The following is a 17,531-nucleotide window of genomic DNA, read 5'->3' as shown; positions in this document are numbered from 1 at the left end:
TTTTACTGACAGTTCTCTAGCTTTACTGCTTTGGGGAAAACTCAGGGATAAGTTAACATTTTCACAGGTCTCAGTTTTTCTAAGTTCATGTAATTACCACAGACACATTTCCCAGTCTTTTACTCCTGTCCACCAAGGGTGTGACTTGATTGGAGAGAGAAGGAAGACATGCAAATACTGTATGTGTTCTGTCGGCTGTGCTCTTCCCGTTAGCCTAAGCATAGCCATGCATTTTGGCCCGTTCCCACTCCTCACATACCCTGCATTTCTAACTTGTCAGTTCTGCCACACCATCTGGAGTAGGCAGTTCCTTCTCCTCCTTTGCTAACAGCAGTGCGTGCGCATGCGCGCACGCACACACACACACACACACACACACACACACACACACACACAGAGAGACACATACACATACATTTCAGGCTTCTTTTTCAGACATCTTGTTTTTTTCCTCATAAGAAGAAATAACCTCAAGAATTCAACCATATCCTCAGGAAATCATATTAACCGGTGTTCAATATCTTGATCCTTCTCAAAAGGCCATATCACATTGAGAAGTAATAAAATCAGCTATTTTACTGTCAACATTTTCTTCCAGCCCATTTGCTTATGTGGACCCCTTGCACTGTAACATGGCCTATTTGTACCTTGAGCTCCTCAAAGATTCACTCAACGAGTATGCATATGCAGCAGAGCTAGCAGGCTTGAGCTATGATCTCCAAAATACCATCTATGGGATGTATGTAAGTACCCACGCCTTAGAGCCTTCCACTCATCAACATTTTTTATATTGATTTGATGGAAGCATTTTTTGATTGAGGGTATGAGTTTAATTTCTTTTTTTTAATCTTTATGGCTAATCATATTTTCTCATTTAATTTTTAAGTTAGCTCTTATTCTAAGTGTTCAACTACATACCATTCATATTATGCAAATTTTCCTTGATTTCTTTTTTTTTTAAACGTCTTTCATCAGAATGTCATATTTTTCTACTCAAACAAAATTGGACCCTGATTTAGGTTTAGATCTTACCCATTCTGTATTTGAAATCTTGGTCTTTGGCAAAGGAAAATGAAATCTTCCTTCTTTTGTAAAACCTAAGGTTGTCATATACTATTTCCCTAGAAATCCAGATCATGAGGCTGCATATCCATACTCTTCGGTCATGTTTCTTCATTACCATGCCACTGCTTGAGGTATCAAAGCATTTCTTTTGTTTTTCTTTTGTTAGTCGCTACATTTATGCTGATCCTCTTCATTGCAACATGACATACCTGTTTATCAGGTTATTGAAGGATGATTTAAAAGAGTATACATATGCAGCACGCCTCTCAGGTTTGAGCTATGGCATTGCATCAGGAATGAATGCAATACTTGTAAGTAAAATGAAAACCAAAGAAAAGGCACCACCCCGTTTAAGCATTATGTTGAGCTTGGGAAAACTATTAACTTCTGCATTTTTAAACAAGAAAGTTGATGGTTTTTTTCCTTGCACCTTTTTGATGATCAAAGAACTCAAATTAGTGTTAGTTCCACTAATGAATGATTTAATAAAGTTTAGTGCATCTTGTGAACATGTATGTGTGCTACATTTATTTGCATGTTCTTCTGCCTGAGATGTTTAACATATTAATCCTGAAAGCATGTTGTTCTTTCCATATAATTGAGTATATTAACATCTGTAAGTAGAAGATATCAGTAGTTGTTGTGGTGATTGAATTTTACTTATAAATAGGCTCCCTTTATTTCTGCAGATAGTAGTATAAAGTTTCTATGTTCAGATACACCTGACATTTTAATTTGTTTTGTAGCATGCACCATTACCTACTTTATGTGTGTTTTAAAATAAGCATTATTAAATCCATCTAAGAAGTAACTAGATCCTTTCTTTGGAATGTGTTTTCAAGCTTGCTTATATCTCAATTCCAAGTTAACATCCCTTTTATGGCACACATTCATCTTCACTTTTCTTGAAAATGTATTGCATATTTTAGTAAAAATGAAAACGAGAGCATTTTGGGGTACTCCTTATTTAAATTCTTACACAAAAGATTTTAGGAGTTTTAAATTTTATTTATTTTCCAGTGACTTTTTTTTCTTCACATAAATAAATTCTCTGGTAACTTTTGTTTAATGTATAAGAATGTATATTAATCTAACCATTCTCAGAGTCCACAGAAGTTTGAAGCTCAGAGATCAAAATTAGCTCCAAATAGAAAAGTAATCAACTGTTTTCTCTTTTTTCTGTTGATTTTTAGTAGCATGTTACCATCAAAACACATAATATTTATTTATGACAAAATGGGTTTTCTGCTAATTGTCAGTCTAGTTCCTCCAGTAGGAAACATGATGTGCTCGCCATGGCCAGTGGCCTTCCCTCCTGCTGAGGTTCTTGCCTATCATCCTGCACAGCATGGAGACTTTCATGATATTCTAGCTGCAGTGTATCCTCTACTGCTTTGGGTGCCACCATGTGAAAATATCATGATAGAAATTCTCCATTCCCCACTTTTCAAAATGTTAGGCATTTAGAGACAAAGTGAATTGTGCTGAGTTGGCTGGGCACGGTGGCTCACACCTATAATCCCAGCACTTTGGGAGGCCAAGGCAGGCAGATTGCTTTGAGCTAGGAGTTCAAGACCAACCTCCTAGGCAACATGGTAAGACCCTGTCTCTACAAAAAACACAAAAAAATTAGCCAGAAGTGGTGGTGCATGCCTGTAGTCCAGCTACTCTGGAGGCTGAGGTGGGAGGATCGCTTGAGTCCACGGAGCAGAAGTTGCAGTCAGCCGAGATTGTACCACTGCACTCCAGCCTGGGTGGCAGAGTCAGACCCTGTCTCAAAAAACAAAAAATGTGCTAAGCCAAGATCCTGATGATACATACAGTGTATCCTTCTTACACATTTGTTTTGCCATTAGCTTTTGGAACAGCAACAGAACTTATCAAATAAGCAAGTGGTTAGAATTGTGGATCCTCCGTGGCACCGTGGCTCGTGCCTGTAATCCTAGCACTTTGGGAGGCTGAGGCAGGTGGATCGCCTGAGGTCAGGAGTCTCACTCTGTTGCCCAGGTTGGTCTTAAACTCTTGGGCTCAAGCAATCGTTCCATCTCAGCTTTCCAAGTAGCTGGGACGACATGTACATGCCACTATGCCCTGTGATTTTTATCTTCTTACCTCACCTGTAAAAACCTTAAGCCTGCCATTCGTTAGATATTCTTTTTGAAGAAAAAGCCACATTCTACAATTAGTTTTATAATGATAACTTGAATTTTGATGATGTAGTATATGCCACCAGAGTTCGATGTTAGGTGAGTTTACTTACTGTTGATTTTGTTTCAGAAAAGTAAAATTATGCTTTTGGGTATAGAGATTGCTAATGGCCAGGTACTTTGGCTCACACATACAGTTCCAGCTACTTGGGAGACTGAGGCAGGAGGATCACTTGAGCTCAGGAATTTGAGTCTAGCCTGGGTACCCTAGCAAGACCCTGTCTCGAATGAATGAATAAATAAATAAATAAAATTTTTTAAAAAGATGGTTAAGCCTGGGCATGGTGGCTCACACCTGTAATCCCAGCACTTTGGAAGGCCGAGGCGGGTAGATCACCTGAGGTCAGGAGTTCAAAACCAGCCTGACTAACATGGTGAAACCCCATCTCTACTAAAAATACAAAATATTAGCCGGGCCTGGTGGCGCACATCTGTAATCCCAGCTATTCTGGAGGCTGATACAGGAGAATTGCTTGAACCTGGGAGGCTGAGGTTGCAGTGAACCGAAATCGTGCCGTTGCATTCCAGCCTGGGCAACAAGAGTGAAACTCTATCTCAAAAAAAAAAGATGGTTAATGTTATCTTCCTGTTACACTATATTTATATATTTATGAGACATTAAAGTGAATGTTTCATTTTTTATATGTCTGTTTTTGAATTTTCTACATGTTTAAAAATCAAGTCAAGTTGTTTATTTGGAAGTTGTTTTGTGATATTTTTAGACTTTTAATACCCTGAATTCTTTCTGTAGCTTTCCGTGAAAGGTTACAATGACAAGCAGCCAATTTTACTAAAGAAGATTATTGAGAAAATGGCTACCTTTGAGATTGATGAAAAAAGATTTGAAATTATCAAAGAAGCAGTAAGTTTTCTGAACCCTGTTTTTTTATTCATAAGATAATATTGCTATGTTATAAAAAGTTTTCATAATAGTTTTTATAAAAGAAGCAAGGAGGAAAAGAAGCATTCATAACCCTGTTGCAGTCATCTCACCTTGTCTTTGCAAAATCTGATACTCCATCCAGAAAGAAAGCCTAGTTGACTCTTGTGGACACCCGGCCTCTTCTCTGTGGGTGCCAAGAGCTCACTGCAATTCAGAGTCGCAGCTCAAAATTTCAAAGAGAAGTACTTAGTGGCTGTCAGGGCCTCCTTGAATGTTGGATCCCAACCTCCAGTTCAGAAGAACACACAATTCATCAGACTGAGGTCTGCTTTCCCACAAGAACTTGTCACAATAGAGCACACTATTTGGGTTTGACATATCTTCCACTTCAATTCAATTCATATTTGGCCCAGTAATGGAAGTACGGGATGAACAGCTCCTTCTGAAGCTAAACTGTGACCTTTTCTTGTATACCAGAAGAAACTACCATCAGTTTTCAAATAAAGATCCCATATTTTATATGGCTACTTATTTGTGTTGCTTGCTTATGGAGACTTTGGGGATGGCTTTATAGCATAGAACCTAAAGATTCCAAAAGACATCCCTGAAAACTAGGGATAACTTTCTGAGGGACGAAAGATATCCCATAGTGAAGCACTTATAGTCCGTGTCAGATGCTGAACAAATGAAAAAGCATGCACTTTTATGTAAGGATCGGAGAGGAATAAACCCCATTCTTAATTGTATAACTTCAGAAAGGGGAAAGAAGAAAATATCCTAGTAACACATAGTTTATAGAGAATTGAAATTTGATTATAACTGGACTTTTGGAAAGATTTTTAAAAGATTTATAAAATTAATGAAAGCATGTCTCCTTCACTAGTATATGCGATCTCTTAACAATTTCCGGGCTGAACAGCCTCACCAGCATGCCATGTACTACCTGCGCTTGCTGATGACTGAAGTGGCCTGGACTAAAGATGAGTTAAAAGAAGCTCTGGATGGTGAGACTTTCTACTTAAAGCTTAATGCTTTCTTCATTTTTTTCCTAAATTTTGGTTTATTCTGATATTGACTGTTTATACTTTTAAATAACTTCTAGTTCTATTAAAACTGGCTGTGCCTATGTTTTATAAAAACAGTGGTGGGCAGGATGGCTATAATTAACAGTAACATATACTTTTAAATAGGTAGAAGAAAGATATTGAACATTCCCAACCCAAACAAATGATAAATAAACTTGAGATGATGGATATGCTTAATACCCTGATGTGATCACTATATGTTATATGTATATATAATAACATTATTATATACTCTATGAATATCTACAGTTATTATTTCTCAATTTAAAATAAAATAGAAAAAAAATGGTGGCTTTGAAGTGGTTTTTGCATTCAGGCAGGTTAGCCACATTTACTGTTTTTAATCTGGACCTATACCAGTTAATTACGACTATTTTTAGATTTCTGCAGACAGGCTGGGTATGGTGGCACATACCTGTAATACTAGTACTTTTGGAAGGTGGAGTTTGAGACCAGCTTGGGCAATATAGTGAGACTCTGTCTCTACAAAAAATAATAAAAATATTAGCTGGATGTGGTGGCATACACCTGTGGTCCCACTTACTCAAGAGGCTGTGGCGAGAGGATTGCTTATGCCTGGGAAGTTGAGACTACAGTGAGCCATGATTATGCCACTGCACTCCAGCTTGGATGACAGAGCAAGACTCTGTCTCTGCCTCCAAAAAAAAAAAAATTTTTTTTTTCTGCAGAGTAAATGCTCTGACCCAAGTACTAACCTTGTTAATAATGAAGGTTTTTTGTTTGGTTGGTTTTTTTTGAAGACAGAGTCTGCTCTGTTGCCCAGGCTGGAGTGCAGTGGTGCAATCTCAGTTCATCACAACCTCCACCTTCTGGGTTCAAGCTATTCTCCTGCCTCAGCCTCCCAAGTAGCTGGGATTATAGGCATACACCACCATGCCCTGCAAATTTTTTGTATTTTTAGTAGGGACAGGGTTTCACCATGTTGGCCAGGCTGGTCTTGAACTCCTGACCTCAGGTGATCCACTCACCTTGGCCTCCCAAAGTGCTGAGATTAGAGGCGTGAGCCACCGCAACCGGCCAATATTGAAGTTTTAAGAAAAGAAAAAGCTGAACTTCAAAGTCTTAACACACAATGTTCAGGCTTTTTTTTTTTCCTGCTTTAGCATCCTTAGATCAGTTCAGTTAAAAATTGGAAAATGTATAAAGCCTAAAGAGTCATCTTTTGTTGTTTTTTTTCTAGAATCTTAAGTCTAATTTTCAGGAGTTTGGCTTGAAAATCTGAAATTCCTTGAGAGCAGTGATTATACCTTCCTTCCATACTCCTTCACTTAGTATCTAGTATAATATTATGCCCTCAGTGTGTATCTAATGAATGCCTATTGAATGCAAAGAAATTACTTTCAGGATTTCTTTATTGGGAAAAAATGTAGATTGGTATCACCCTTTATTATTGTTTTAGATTTTTTACTTCTCAACATTACCTCACCAATTAATCTCTCTTCCTGTGTGCTCAGCCATAAGCGTTAAAATACAATAAAAAGAATTCTGGGCTGGGCGTAGTGGCTCATGCCTCTAATCTCAGCAGCTTTGGGAGGCCGAGGCGGGTGGATCACAAGGTCAAGAGATCGAGACCATTCTGGCCAACATGGTGAAACCCTGTCTCTACTAAAAATACAAAAATTAGCTGGGTGTGGTGGCACGCGCCTATAGTCCCAGCTACTTGGGAGGCTGAGATGGGAGAATTGCTTGAACCCAGGAGGCAGAGGTCGCAGTGAGCCAAGATCATCCACTGCACTCTAGCCTGGCAACAGAGAGAGACTCCATCTCAAAAAAAAAAAAAAAGAATTCTGTTGAATGTTTTAATAACCTTTTATGACAAGTTCTTATACTTATGTAACACTATGCTTTTGATGTCTTCAGTGACATAAATCGAGCAAAGTACTGAAAGTCATTATTTTGTTGGTTGCCTCAGGCATTGGATGGGAGGCTAGATTATGAAAATCATTAACTAGAACAGGTGCATTTTTTATCGGGACAATTAATATGCTTTTCTTTGCAAAATGATTATGGTCATATGCAATTAATAGCAAGAATTATACCTTTAAAAAAATACCACACAATTAATTTTAAATGTTTTCCAAAACGAAGACTACTTTTATAATGATCAAAAAGCAAAGGTTTGAGGGTTTTTTTCACCCTTCGTTAGAATCTAGGTCAGATGGCATGTTAATTTTAAGCAGAATAAGCTCTATAGTATCTCAGAGGGATATGAAGGCTTTCTAAATGGATTTTATGAAGATTTTATAAAGTACTTTTTTGGTTTAAATTTTTCTGCTCAAGTAAATAATTATTCCATTTTGATATATATAATCCTACAATAATCCAAAATGGCAGAATGGCTAATTTGGAAACAACTCAGTGTGAGAGGCTGCCTCTCCAGTGACTCTAAATCATTCAGCTATCCAGGTGCCAGGGTAGCAAGAACTTCGGGGTTCAGTGTGGTCCAGCAGCATTTACTGACTGCCTACCCTGTACCCAGCCCAAGACTCCAGGTGTTGAGATTAACAAATAATCAATTAAACATGGCAAAACCCCATCTCTACAAAAAAATACAAAAATTAGCCAGGCATGGTAGTGCATGCCTGTAGTCCCAGCTACTCAAGAGGCTAAGGCAGGATAATCACTTGAACCCAGGAGGCAGAGGTTGCACCACTGCACTTCAGCCTGGGTGACAGAGCAAGATTCTGTCTCAAAAATAAATAAATAATAATTTTAAATGATCAATTAGATGGGGTTTCTTTGATGAAGGACCTCCAGTCTGGTGGTGAAGCGTAAATATGAGTAGATCATTTTAATAGAGAGAGACAAGGGGCTAAGTATTGTGATGGAAAGCTGCAGAGTGCTGAGGGAGCCTAGTGAAGAGGACTTCTAAGGCAGTACAGTGGAGTAGAATGAACATCCACTTTGGAACTGACCAAGGATCAAATCCCAGCTCTGCAGTTTGCTAACTTAATGACTTTGAACAACAAACTTAAATTTTCTTAACTTAATTTTCCTATCTTTAAAGTGGGGATAATAGTACCTACTTTATAGTGTGAAAGATAACATCTGTAAAATTCCTGATCTGTGGTAAGCACTTGTTATTTCCATTCCCGTGTTTCTCCTTAAATGTCTGTCACTGATTTTAGCATCCATTGGTAGATCTTGCATGTAGCAATTATTACTATGGTGTCCTAATGGAGAAGGGACAGCTCTTCTTTACAGAAGGATTAAATCAATATATATAAAAAGAATGAGGGAAGTAGAAAAATTGCCATTAGAACTCCATAGTAATAATTGTTACAGGCAGTAACCACTAATGGATGCTAAAATTAGTGGGTCAAGTTTAAAGAAAAAATATTTGTATAATCTCATTTATTTTTCCCAAAATAAATATTTAGTAATTACAATAGGAAAAATAGGTGTAGATGGGCAAGTGGGCTTTTCCAAATTGCATATAGAGCATATATGAGTTATTAAATTATAAACAAAAGAATAAAATAATACATTTATAGTGAGGACATGTGGCAGACACCACCTTAACCAAGTGATTAGTGTTAACATCACTAAGTACTACAACATATCAACTTCATGAGTCCTCTGATAGGATGCAGTGAGAAAGGTGCATTACCTTTGTGGTATTCTTTATAGTAATACAGACATGAAATCTAATCGTAAGAAAACACTAGATAAACCCAAATGAGGGACTTCTATAAAATAACTGAACAGTACTCTTCAAAAGTCTTAAGGTCATGAAATATATGGAAAGACTGAGAAACTGTCAGAGATTAGAGAGAACTAAAGACATATGACAGCTAAATGTAACGGAGGGTTGTGGATCAAATCCTGGAATAAAAAAAAAAAAGACAAAAATGGGAAAAATCTAAATGAAGTCTGTACTTTAGTTAATAGTATATACCAATGTTAATTTCTTAGTTTTGATGGTTCTGAAAGATGTTAACATTAGGGAAAACTAAGTGAAGTGTTTACAGTAACTCTCTGTACTATTTTTGCATATCTTTGGTAAGTCTCAAATTATCTCAAATTAAAAAAAAAAAAAAAACCCTCATAGGTAGCACTCACTATGTCTTCTTACACCTTTGCAGATGTAACCCTTCCTCGCCTTAAGGCCTTCATACCTCAGCTCCTCTCACGGCTGCACATTGAAGCCCTTCTCCATGGAAACATAACAAAGCAGGTGGGTGGTTGAGGTTTTAGCAGTCTTTTGTGGATCGTTGCAAGATATTTTTTCCCTCTAGTCTTTCTCAAGATTGTTAACCAGCATGGTGTGATAAGAAACACATTAGAGTTTACTCAACCCTCTTGCTCTGTGGAGGAAGGTGGAGAGCACAGGGAAAGTAGAATGATGGTGATTAACTGAGGACCTACTTCCATGGCTGCCTCTTCTGCTGTTTCCTACCTTGTGCAATCATAGGAGGAAATGGGAGTAATTATCCCTACTCTGTATAGGGTGGCATAATTGTATAGTAGATAAGAGCACATGCTGTAGAATCAGACAGCCTGGATTCAAATCCTGGCTCTGCTATATACCAGATCTGTAATCTTTTGAAAATGTCTTAACTCTGTGCTTATCTGTTTTCTTCTCTGTAAAATTAGAGTTATAGAAGCACCTACATCATGTGTGGTAAGGATTAAATAGTACATGATAAGTACTTAGCACATGGAAAGCACTACAAAATTTTCATGGCAGTCTTGTCTCAAGATCCCTCAGTCTCGGCCTGGTGCAGTGGCTCACGCCTGTCATCTCAGTACTTTGGAGGCTGAGGCAGGAGGATTGCTTGAACCCAAGAGTTCGAGAGCAGCCTGGGCAACATAACTCTACAAAAAATTGAAAACCAGCCAGGTGTGGTAGCGCATGCCTGTAGTCCTAGCCACTCAAGAGGCTGAGGCAGGAGGATCTCTTGAGCCTAGAGGTTGAGACTGCAGTGAGTCATGATTGTGCCACTGCACTCCAGCCTGGGTGACAGAACGAAACCCTGTCTCAAAAAAAAAAAAAAAAGATCCCTTGGTTCTATCTCCGCTCCAGAGCAATATGCCCAAGGTCAGATGCTAATAAGTGGCAGAAGCAAGATTCTTACCAAGGTCATTTTACCTACAATAAAGCCTATGTTTGCCTCCCTTGCTTTTCTGTGACCCCAGGTGTCTGTAGTCAGGATCATTTCACTTGGGACCGTCTTTGGCAGTGCCTTTTTTCCAGCATCAGCATCAGTGTTGATGATTGTTTGGGTGTCTGTTTCTTTCACCACTACCACATTGACTCTATTGTAAAATGACCATACTGACAAACTCAGTTTTTATCCATTTGAATAGGATCAAATGTATTTAAGATTTAAAAATCCACTTTTATGATAAACAAAGCTAGTTTATTTCACAAACAAGATATGTTTATGTTTTTGTAATATACTGGGACATATCTTTTTCCACAGGCTGCATTAGGAATTATGCAGATGGTCGAAGACACCCTTATTGAACATGCTCATACCAAACCTCTCCTTCCAAGTCAGCTGGTTCGGTATAGAGAAGTTCAGCTCCCTGACAGTAAGTAGAGATGTTGTAACTTTGGGAATGGACTACTTTGACATAACAGTGTGGGTGATTACAGGTGGGCTGAATTTGGTATAGTTTTATGCCAAAGATTTACTTGGGAACCTCTACTACTTATAGAAGTATGATTAGAGATAGATAATTCACCCAAAAAAATTTTTGGTAGGAGGGCCAAATAAGTAAAATTGGAGGTAGGCAATAATTTTGAAGAAAATGATACTGGAATTGATGGGTACTTGAATGAATGGGAATTAGGAAGTAAAAGTATCACAGAGCTATTGACTATAAGTCATGAAATAAAATACATTTATAAAAATGGAAACTGGAATTATAATATTTAATTGGAAACCCATAGGATTCTTTGGCAGAAATAGTTTTAGGAAACCCACAGGTGCAGATAACATGTAATCATTACAAGTATACTTTTATAAGGGATTAACAAAGACTTACTGAATTTACATATTGCGGTTTACAATGTTGGATTACTTTTACATTAACAGTGGTTTCTTCTGATAAAAACTCCTTAAGCATTATTGTCGATATTGCTCAAAACTGTGTAATAGAAGGTATATTAAATGAAGGAAGAGAAGCTTTTTTTTGGCCAAGCTTGATTGTTTGGCTGTTCCCTATGCATTAACCATCTGTGCTGCCTTTTCTCCCCAGCTATTTTATCCTCCCAAAATGGTGTTCTCCTTTCCCCCTTCTTCCTCATGGGCTAGTGCCTACATCCTACTTCTCCTTCCAGGCCTATTTTATAAGCTACTTATTCCACTAAACTTTTTCTAAAACTCCCAGCTAGAAATAATCACATCTACCTCTGGACTTGCAGGACAATTTTTCTGAACCTCCCTGTTCAAGCTACTTAGCACTTCTCTTGTGTTGGGATTGAAGTGCATCTCCATCTTCTTATTAGACTATACATTCCTTAAAGCCAAAGTCTGTGTCTGTTTCATTTAAGTAGCTTCTAAAGCAACTGGAACATATTATTACTTCAGGATACCTTTGTTGAACGCTTCGAGATACGTTGAGCCCAGCTCTTCTATTGTGCATGACCAGTCATAACAGATCTGGTAGTGGTTTATTTCCAACTTTTGCTAGTTTATTCCTCAGTCACTACAACCAGGGCAAGAATCAGGATATGCTGATTCCACTACAATTAGAGAAAGACTCAGGATATGCTGTGCAAGAGCCATAGCAGTTGACTTCAAAGTGAGGCCAGTCTAGAAACAATATTTCAAAGTGAAATTCATCTTTCCTACTTCTTTTGATTCCACTTCCCTCTTTCTGTCTCTTTCCTAGGATCTTATCTCTTTTGCCTCCTAAGTACCCTCCCAAATTTCTCCATGTTCAAAAATAGCCCAGTTCACAGCTCATTCTCAAAATGCTAGGTGGTAGGAAATCATTCTGAATTAGCCAACTGATCAGATGTGAATGCTTTAAATAGTTCTTCACTTAACTCTCCATGGAAAGGCTCTTACTGTTTAAAAATAAAATATTCAGGCCAGGGTGGTGGCTCATGCCTATAATCCCAGCACTTTGGGAGGCCAGCGTAAAAAGATTGCTTGAAGCCAGGAATTTGAGACTAGGCTGGGTAACATAGTGAGAACTTGTTTCTACAAAAAATTTAAAATAAAAAAAAATTAGCTGGGCATAGTGGCACACACCTGTAGCTACTTAGGAGGCTGAGGTGGGATGATCGCTTGAACCCAGGAGGTTGAGACTGCAGTGAGCCATGATTGTGCCACTGCACTCCAATCTGGGTGCCAGAGTGAGAGACTGTCTCAAGTGAAAAGGAAAATGTTCAGGCATTATAAAGGGGATGTTTTATTTATCTTTATTTTTATTATTATTTTTTGAGATGGAGTCTTACTCTGTCACCCAGGCCGGAGTATAGTGGCGCAATGTCAGCTCACTGCAACCAAGGAGATGTTTTAGAATATGTATGAAAAAGGCCAGGCAACCAGGTGTGGTGGCTCACACCTGTAATCCCAGCACTTTGGGAGGCCGAGGTGGGCAGATCACCTGAGGTCAGGAGTTTGCGACCATCCTGGCCAACGTGGTAAAACCCTGTCTCTACTAAAAATACAAAAATTAGCTGGGCATAGTGGCAGGCACCTGTAATCCCAGCTACTCGGGAGGCTGAGGTAGGAGAGTTGCTTGAACCTAGGAGATGGAGGTTGCAGTGAGCTGAGATTGCACCACTGCACTCCAGCCTGGGCGACAGAGCAAGACTCCGTCTCAAAAAAAAAAAAAAGAAAAAGAAAAGGGCCAGGTGTGGTGGCCCACGTCTGTAAACCCACCTTTTTGGGAGGCCAAGGCAGGTGGATCACCTGAGATCAGGAGTTCAAGACCAGCCTGGCCAACATGGCAAAACCTTGTATCTACCAAAAATAGAAAAATTAGCCAGGTGTGGTGGCATATGCCTGTAGTCCCAGCTACTCAGGAGGCTGAGGCAGGAGAATTGATTGAACCCGGTAGGCGGAGGTTGCAGTGAGCTGAGATGGCACCACTGCATTCCAGCCTGGGTGACAGAGCAAGACTTTGTCTCAAAAAAAAAAAAATAATAAGGTATGAAAAAGCTAGAAGAATGTGAGGTGGGTGAGGGAGAGAGGCTTACAGGCCACGTTCCCTTCTCTCTGCTTTTTTTGTTTTGTTTTGTTTTTTGAGACAGGGTCTCACTCTGTACCACTGGAGCGCAGTGGTAGAGTCACAGCTCACTGCAGCCTCAAACTCCTGGGGTCAAGTGATCCTCCCGCCTCAGCCTCCCAAGTAGCTGGGACTATAAATGTGAGCCATGGCGCTGGCTCCCCTCCTTCTGATGAGAGGGAACTTAGTGCTGCCAATTTATAATCAGAAAGTTTGACTGTTGGTCAAAGTTGGACATGATCAGAAAAGTGAAATCAGTGAACTATAACTCCAGGCTTCTCTACCTCCCTTTTCTATTAATGTCTAAATTATCATCCGTAAGTGTGGGCAGACATAGCATTGACTTTATTAAACCCCAAATAAGTTTTTGAACTTGCTGCTGTCTTTTTGAAACTTCCTAGGAGGATGGTTTGTTTATCAGCAGAGAAATGAAGTTCACAATAACTGTGGCATCGAGATATACTACCAAACAGACATGCAAAGCACCTCAGAGAATATGTTTCTGGAGCTCTTCTGTCAGATTATCTCGGAACCTTGTTTCAACACCCTGCGCACCAAGGAGCAGTTGGGTGAGATGAAAGTGGGGAAATAGCAGGGTGCTGTAGACTTTGATGAATTATTTTCCCTGTAAAACATTTTCACCTGACAGTGTATCAGGCGTGCTCTACTTAGAGAGACTTGAGAAAACCTTGTTACAGAGAATCCACTTCTAAAAGATAAGCAATCACTATCTTATGGACAGTAAAGCAATTCTTTATGAGATGATACTGTATATTACATACATGTCAATAAAAGGCATTTTAGGTGGGGGGAAAGGATACTAAGGACAAGCTTATGGGTAGCAAGATGAGAAACAAGCCATCCAGAGGAGCTTAGATTCACTAAAGTTTGAGTTCCTTGAGGGCAGGTATTATCTCTCATTCATCTTTATATCCCAAGCCTGGAACATACAGAAGGTACTCAGCAAGTGTTTGCAGTTTTAAACATTGTTAAAAGTCTGGAGGTCCTGGCAGATTTGATCAATGAGGAAAAAAGTTCAAAGAAGCCCCAGTAATGACAGAAAGAAACCAGTGAAAAAAGGATGAGTCTCTCCAAGTACCCGTCATTGTTTAAATACCCATTGTGCTAGGTGCTGGACACGGAAAATGGATGCTCTGGATGGTCCTTCCCTTCGAGGAGCTCACAGTCAAATCAGGATGGCAGGCCTGTAAAGGAATAATTTTAGTACAGCATGGTAAATATTATTATAGGAGCTCAAACTATTGGCCGGGCACAGTGGCTCACGCCTGTAATCTCAGCACTTTAGGAGGCTGAGGCAGGTGGATCACCTGAGGTCAGGAGTTCAAGACCAGACTGGCCAACATGGTGAGACCCCATCTCTACTAAAAATACAAAAATTAACTGGGCATGGTGGTGCATGCCTGTAATCCCAACTACTCAGGAGGCTGAGGCAGAGAATCACTTGAACCCAGGAGGCAGGGTTTGCAGTGAGCGGAGATCGTGCCACTGCACTCCAGCTTGGGTGACAGAGCGAGATTCCACCTCAAAAAAATCAAACTATGAATGGCTATGTTGAAGAAAGAAACTTCCTCAGAAGTGAGACCCAGAGGCACCACAGCTGTTGGAGGTGGCGGGTCAGGGCAGGGCAGCTGAAGGAGATAAGCCAAGAGCTTGGTTTTGAAAAGGTGTTGAAGGGAGGTAGTGCATGGCCTCATGAGATAACATGGAAGTATGACTTTTAGTTAGCTTGATCTCTAGAGAGTTGCATTCTGAATGAATTGGTTTAGGAATGGATTACTTAACAAGAAATACAGTAGGATAGCCAGGTTCATATGCTGAACTTGGATGTTAAAGGAAACACAGCTAAGACTGTGACTAAGGGATGAAAATGAGTCCAGCATTTTATAGTCTAGGAGTAACTTTAGCATAAATTGAAGAGGATTAGCTAGCAGAGAATGAGGAATGACAAGATGGGAGTTTGAATAACGAATAGGATTTTTTTTCCTAAGAAGAAGAAAAAGTCATCTCCAACTTTGTAATCCTTCAGAGAGCTCTTCTGCTCTGTCCTTAGGAACTTAAACTATCTTAAGTGCTCATATTTCTTTAAGAGGTGAGTAATCTAAAACCTTAAACTAGATTTTATTTGCTCAGACAGGTTAGTTTTTAAAGGATTAAAAATGACCCAGGTCTCAAATGCCAAGGTCCTGACTGGCTGATGTCTGTGTTTCAGGCTATATCGTCTTCAGCGGGCCACGTCGAGCCAATGGCATACAGGGCCTGCGATTCATCATCCAGTCAGAAAAGCCACCTCACTACCTAGAAAGCAGAGTGGAAGCTTTCTTAATTACCATGGAAAAGTCCATAGAGGACATGACAGAAGAAGCCTTCCAAAAACACATTCAAGCATTAGCAATTCGTCGACTAGACAAACCAAAGAAGCTATCTGCAGAGTGTGCTAAATATTGGGGAGAAATCATCTCCCAGCAATATCATTTTGACAGAGGTAAGGTAAAATTAGGGCCCCAACATTTATGGCATTCAAGTAACATTTGATTAAGGCCATTCTACAAAATGGTATTCATTTTGTAGGTGATATTCCATTACCTATTTGGGGAGTTGGGGTCGGGGGATGGCTGGCACTTCTAAAGAAGTGTTACTTAATTTAACTCCAGTTTTCTATTAGAAACCTTATCTCTTTTTTTCCTCCAAACCTAGACGTGGATCTACCCATATCTCACAATAAAGTATTAATAATAATTCAATTTCATGTTTTCGTTTCATCAGTGTATCCTGAGATTCTGATCACAGATACCTAAGTATCTATTTCCCATAATACTAAAAAAATGAGATAATACCAGATTGAACCCCTTTGAGGCAAATGCTACCCTTGAGCCATAGGAGATTTGCCTATAGGAATCTCCAAAGATTTTTCACTCCTTTCAGATTTGGGAGAGCTGTGATTCTTGAAGTCTCCTGTCTTGAATCAGCTTCCTTTCACCTTGCTTCTAGAGCATAGATTAACAATGGATTGTGCTAAGCTGTACTAGAAGTCAGGGGATGTGGGTTGTGTTCTTACTCTGACACCAACAAGCTAAAATTCTTGGTCAAGACACCGTTTTTGGACCTCAGTTTCCTTACCCATAATTTTTATTTTTGTTTTGTTCTTTCAGACAGTATCTCACTCTGTCAGCCAGGCTTGAGTGCAGTGTGTCATCATAGCTCACCGTAGCCTTGAATTCCTAGGCTCAAGCAATTCTCCTGCCTCAGACCCCCAAAGTGCTGGGATTACAGGCATGAGCCACCATGTCCAGCCTACCTATAATTTATCTGGCAGTTGGATTCACTATTAATGATAATAGTATCTCTCATTTATTGAGCATTTACCATGTACTAGCATTGTGTTATTGTCATATATTTTTTTCCTAATTCTCACTGCAGCCCTATTAATTATCCCCCATTTCCAGATGAGGAAACTGAGGCTCAGAAAAGTTGAGATGACTGGCCAGGATCCAAAAGCTCATAACCAGACAGCCAGGATGTGAATCCAGGCTGGCCTGGCTCCTGAGCCAAGGCTCTTACCCATTGTACTATATCCACTTACTTTTTTTTTTTTTTTTTTTTGAGACGGAGTTTCGCTCTTGTTGCCCAGGCTGGAATGCAATGGCACGATCTCCGGCTCACCGCAACCTCTGCCTCCCGGGTTCAAGCAATTCTCCTGCCTCAGCCTCCCAAGTAGCTGGGATTACAGGCATGTGCCACCACTTTGTTTTTTTTGTAGAGATGGGGTTTCTCCATGTTGGTCAGGGTGGTCTCGAACTCCCAACCTTAGGTGATCCCCCCCGCCTTGGCTTCCCAAAGTGCTGGGATTACAGGTGTGAGCCACTGCACCTGGCCCTTTTTTTTTTTTTTTTTTTTTTTGAGACAATTTTGCTTTGTCACCCAGGCTGGAGTACAGTGATGTGATCTTGGCTCACTGCAACCTCTGCTTCCCGGGTTCAGGTGATTCTCATGTCTCAGCCTCCCCCGAATAGCTAGGACTACAGGTGCACTCCACTACACCTGGCTAATTTTTATATTTTT

The 17,531-nt window shown here is 39.7% G+C and overlaps 1 protein-coding gene across 4 annotated transcripts in view; it reads left to right on the top strand.

Moving 5' to 3' along the window:
• IDE (insulin degrading enzyme) overlaps nt 1-17,531 on the top strand; it is a 120,181-nt gene that overhangs the window by 92,774 nt on the left and 9,876 nt on the right. For 2 of the 4 annotated variants that reach the window (XM_005565951.4, XM_074002210.1), the window contains exons 15-21: nt 1,232-1,376; nt 4,024-4,134; nt 5,039-5,159; nt 9,347-9,438; nt 10,688-10,799; nt 13,853-14,020; nt 15,682-15,954. In XM_005565951.4, the coding sequence (XP_005566008.3) occupies nt 1,232-1,376; nt 4,024-4,134; nt 5,039-5,159; nt 9,347-9,438; nt 10,688-10,799; nt 13,853-14,020; nt 15,682-15,954 (1,022 nt within the window). Of the gene's footprint in view, nt 1-598; nt 744-1,231; nt 1,377-4,023; nt 4,135-5,038; nt 5,160-9,346; nt 9,439-10,687; nt 10,800-13,852; nt 14,021-15,681; nt 15,955-17,531 lie in introns of all 4 variants that reach the window. The other 2 variants (XM_005565950.4, XM_045361195.2) reach the window with 1 other exon arrangement.

The sequence above is a fragment of the Macaca fascicularis genome, chromosome 9 (assembly GCF_037993035.2).
Source record: "Macaca fascicularis isolate 582-1 chromosome 9, T2T-MFA8v1.1".
Taxonomy (NCBI): domain Eukaryota; kingdom Metazoa; phylum Chordata; class Mammalia; order Primates; family Cercopithecidae; genus Macaca; species Macaca fascicularis.
This window is presented reverse-complemented; position numbering and strand designations above follow the sequence as displayed.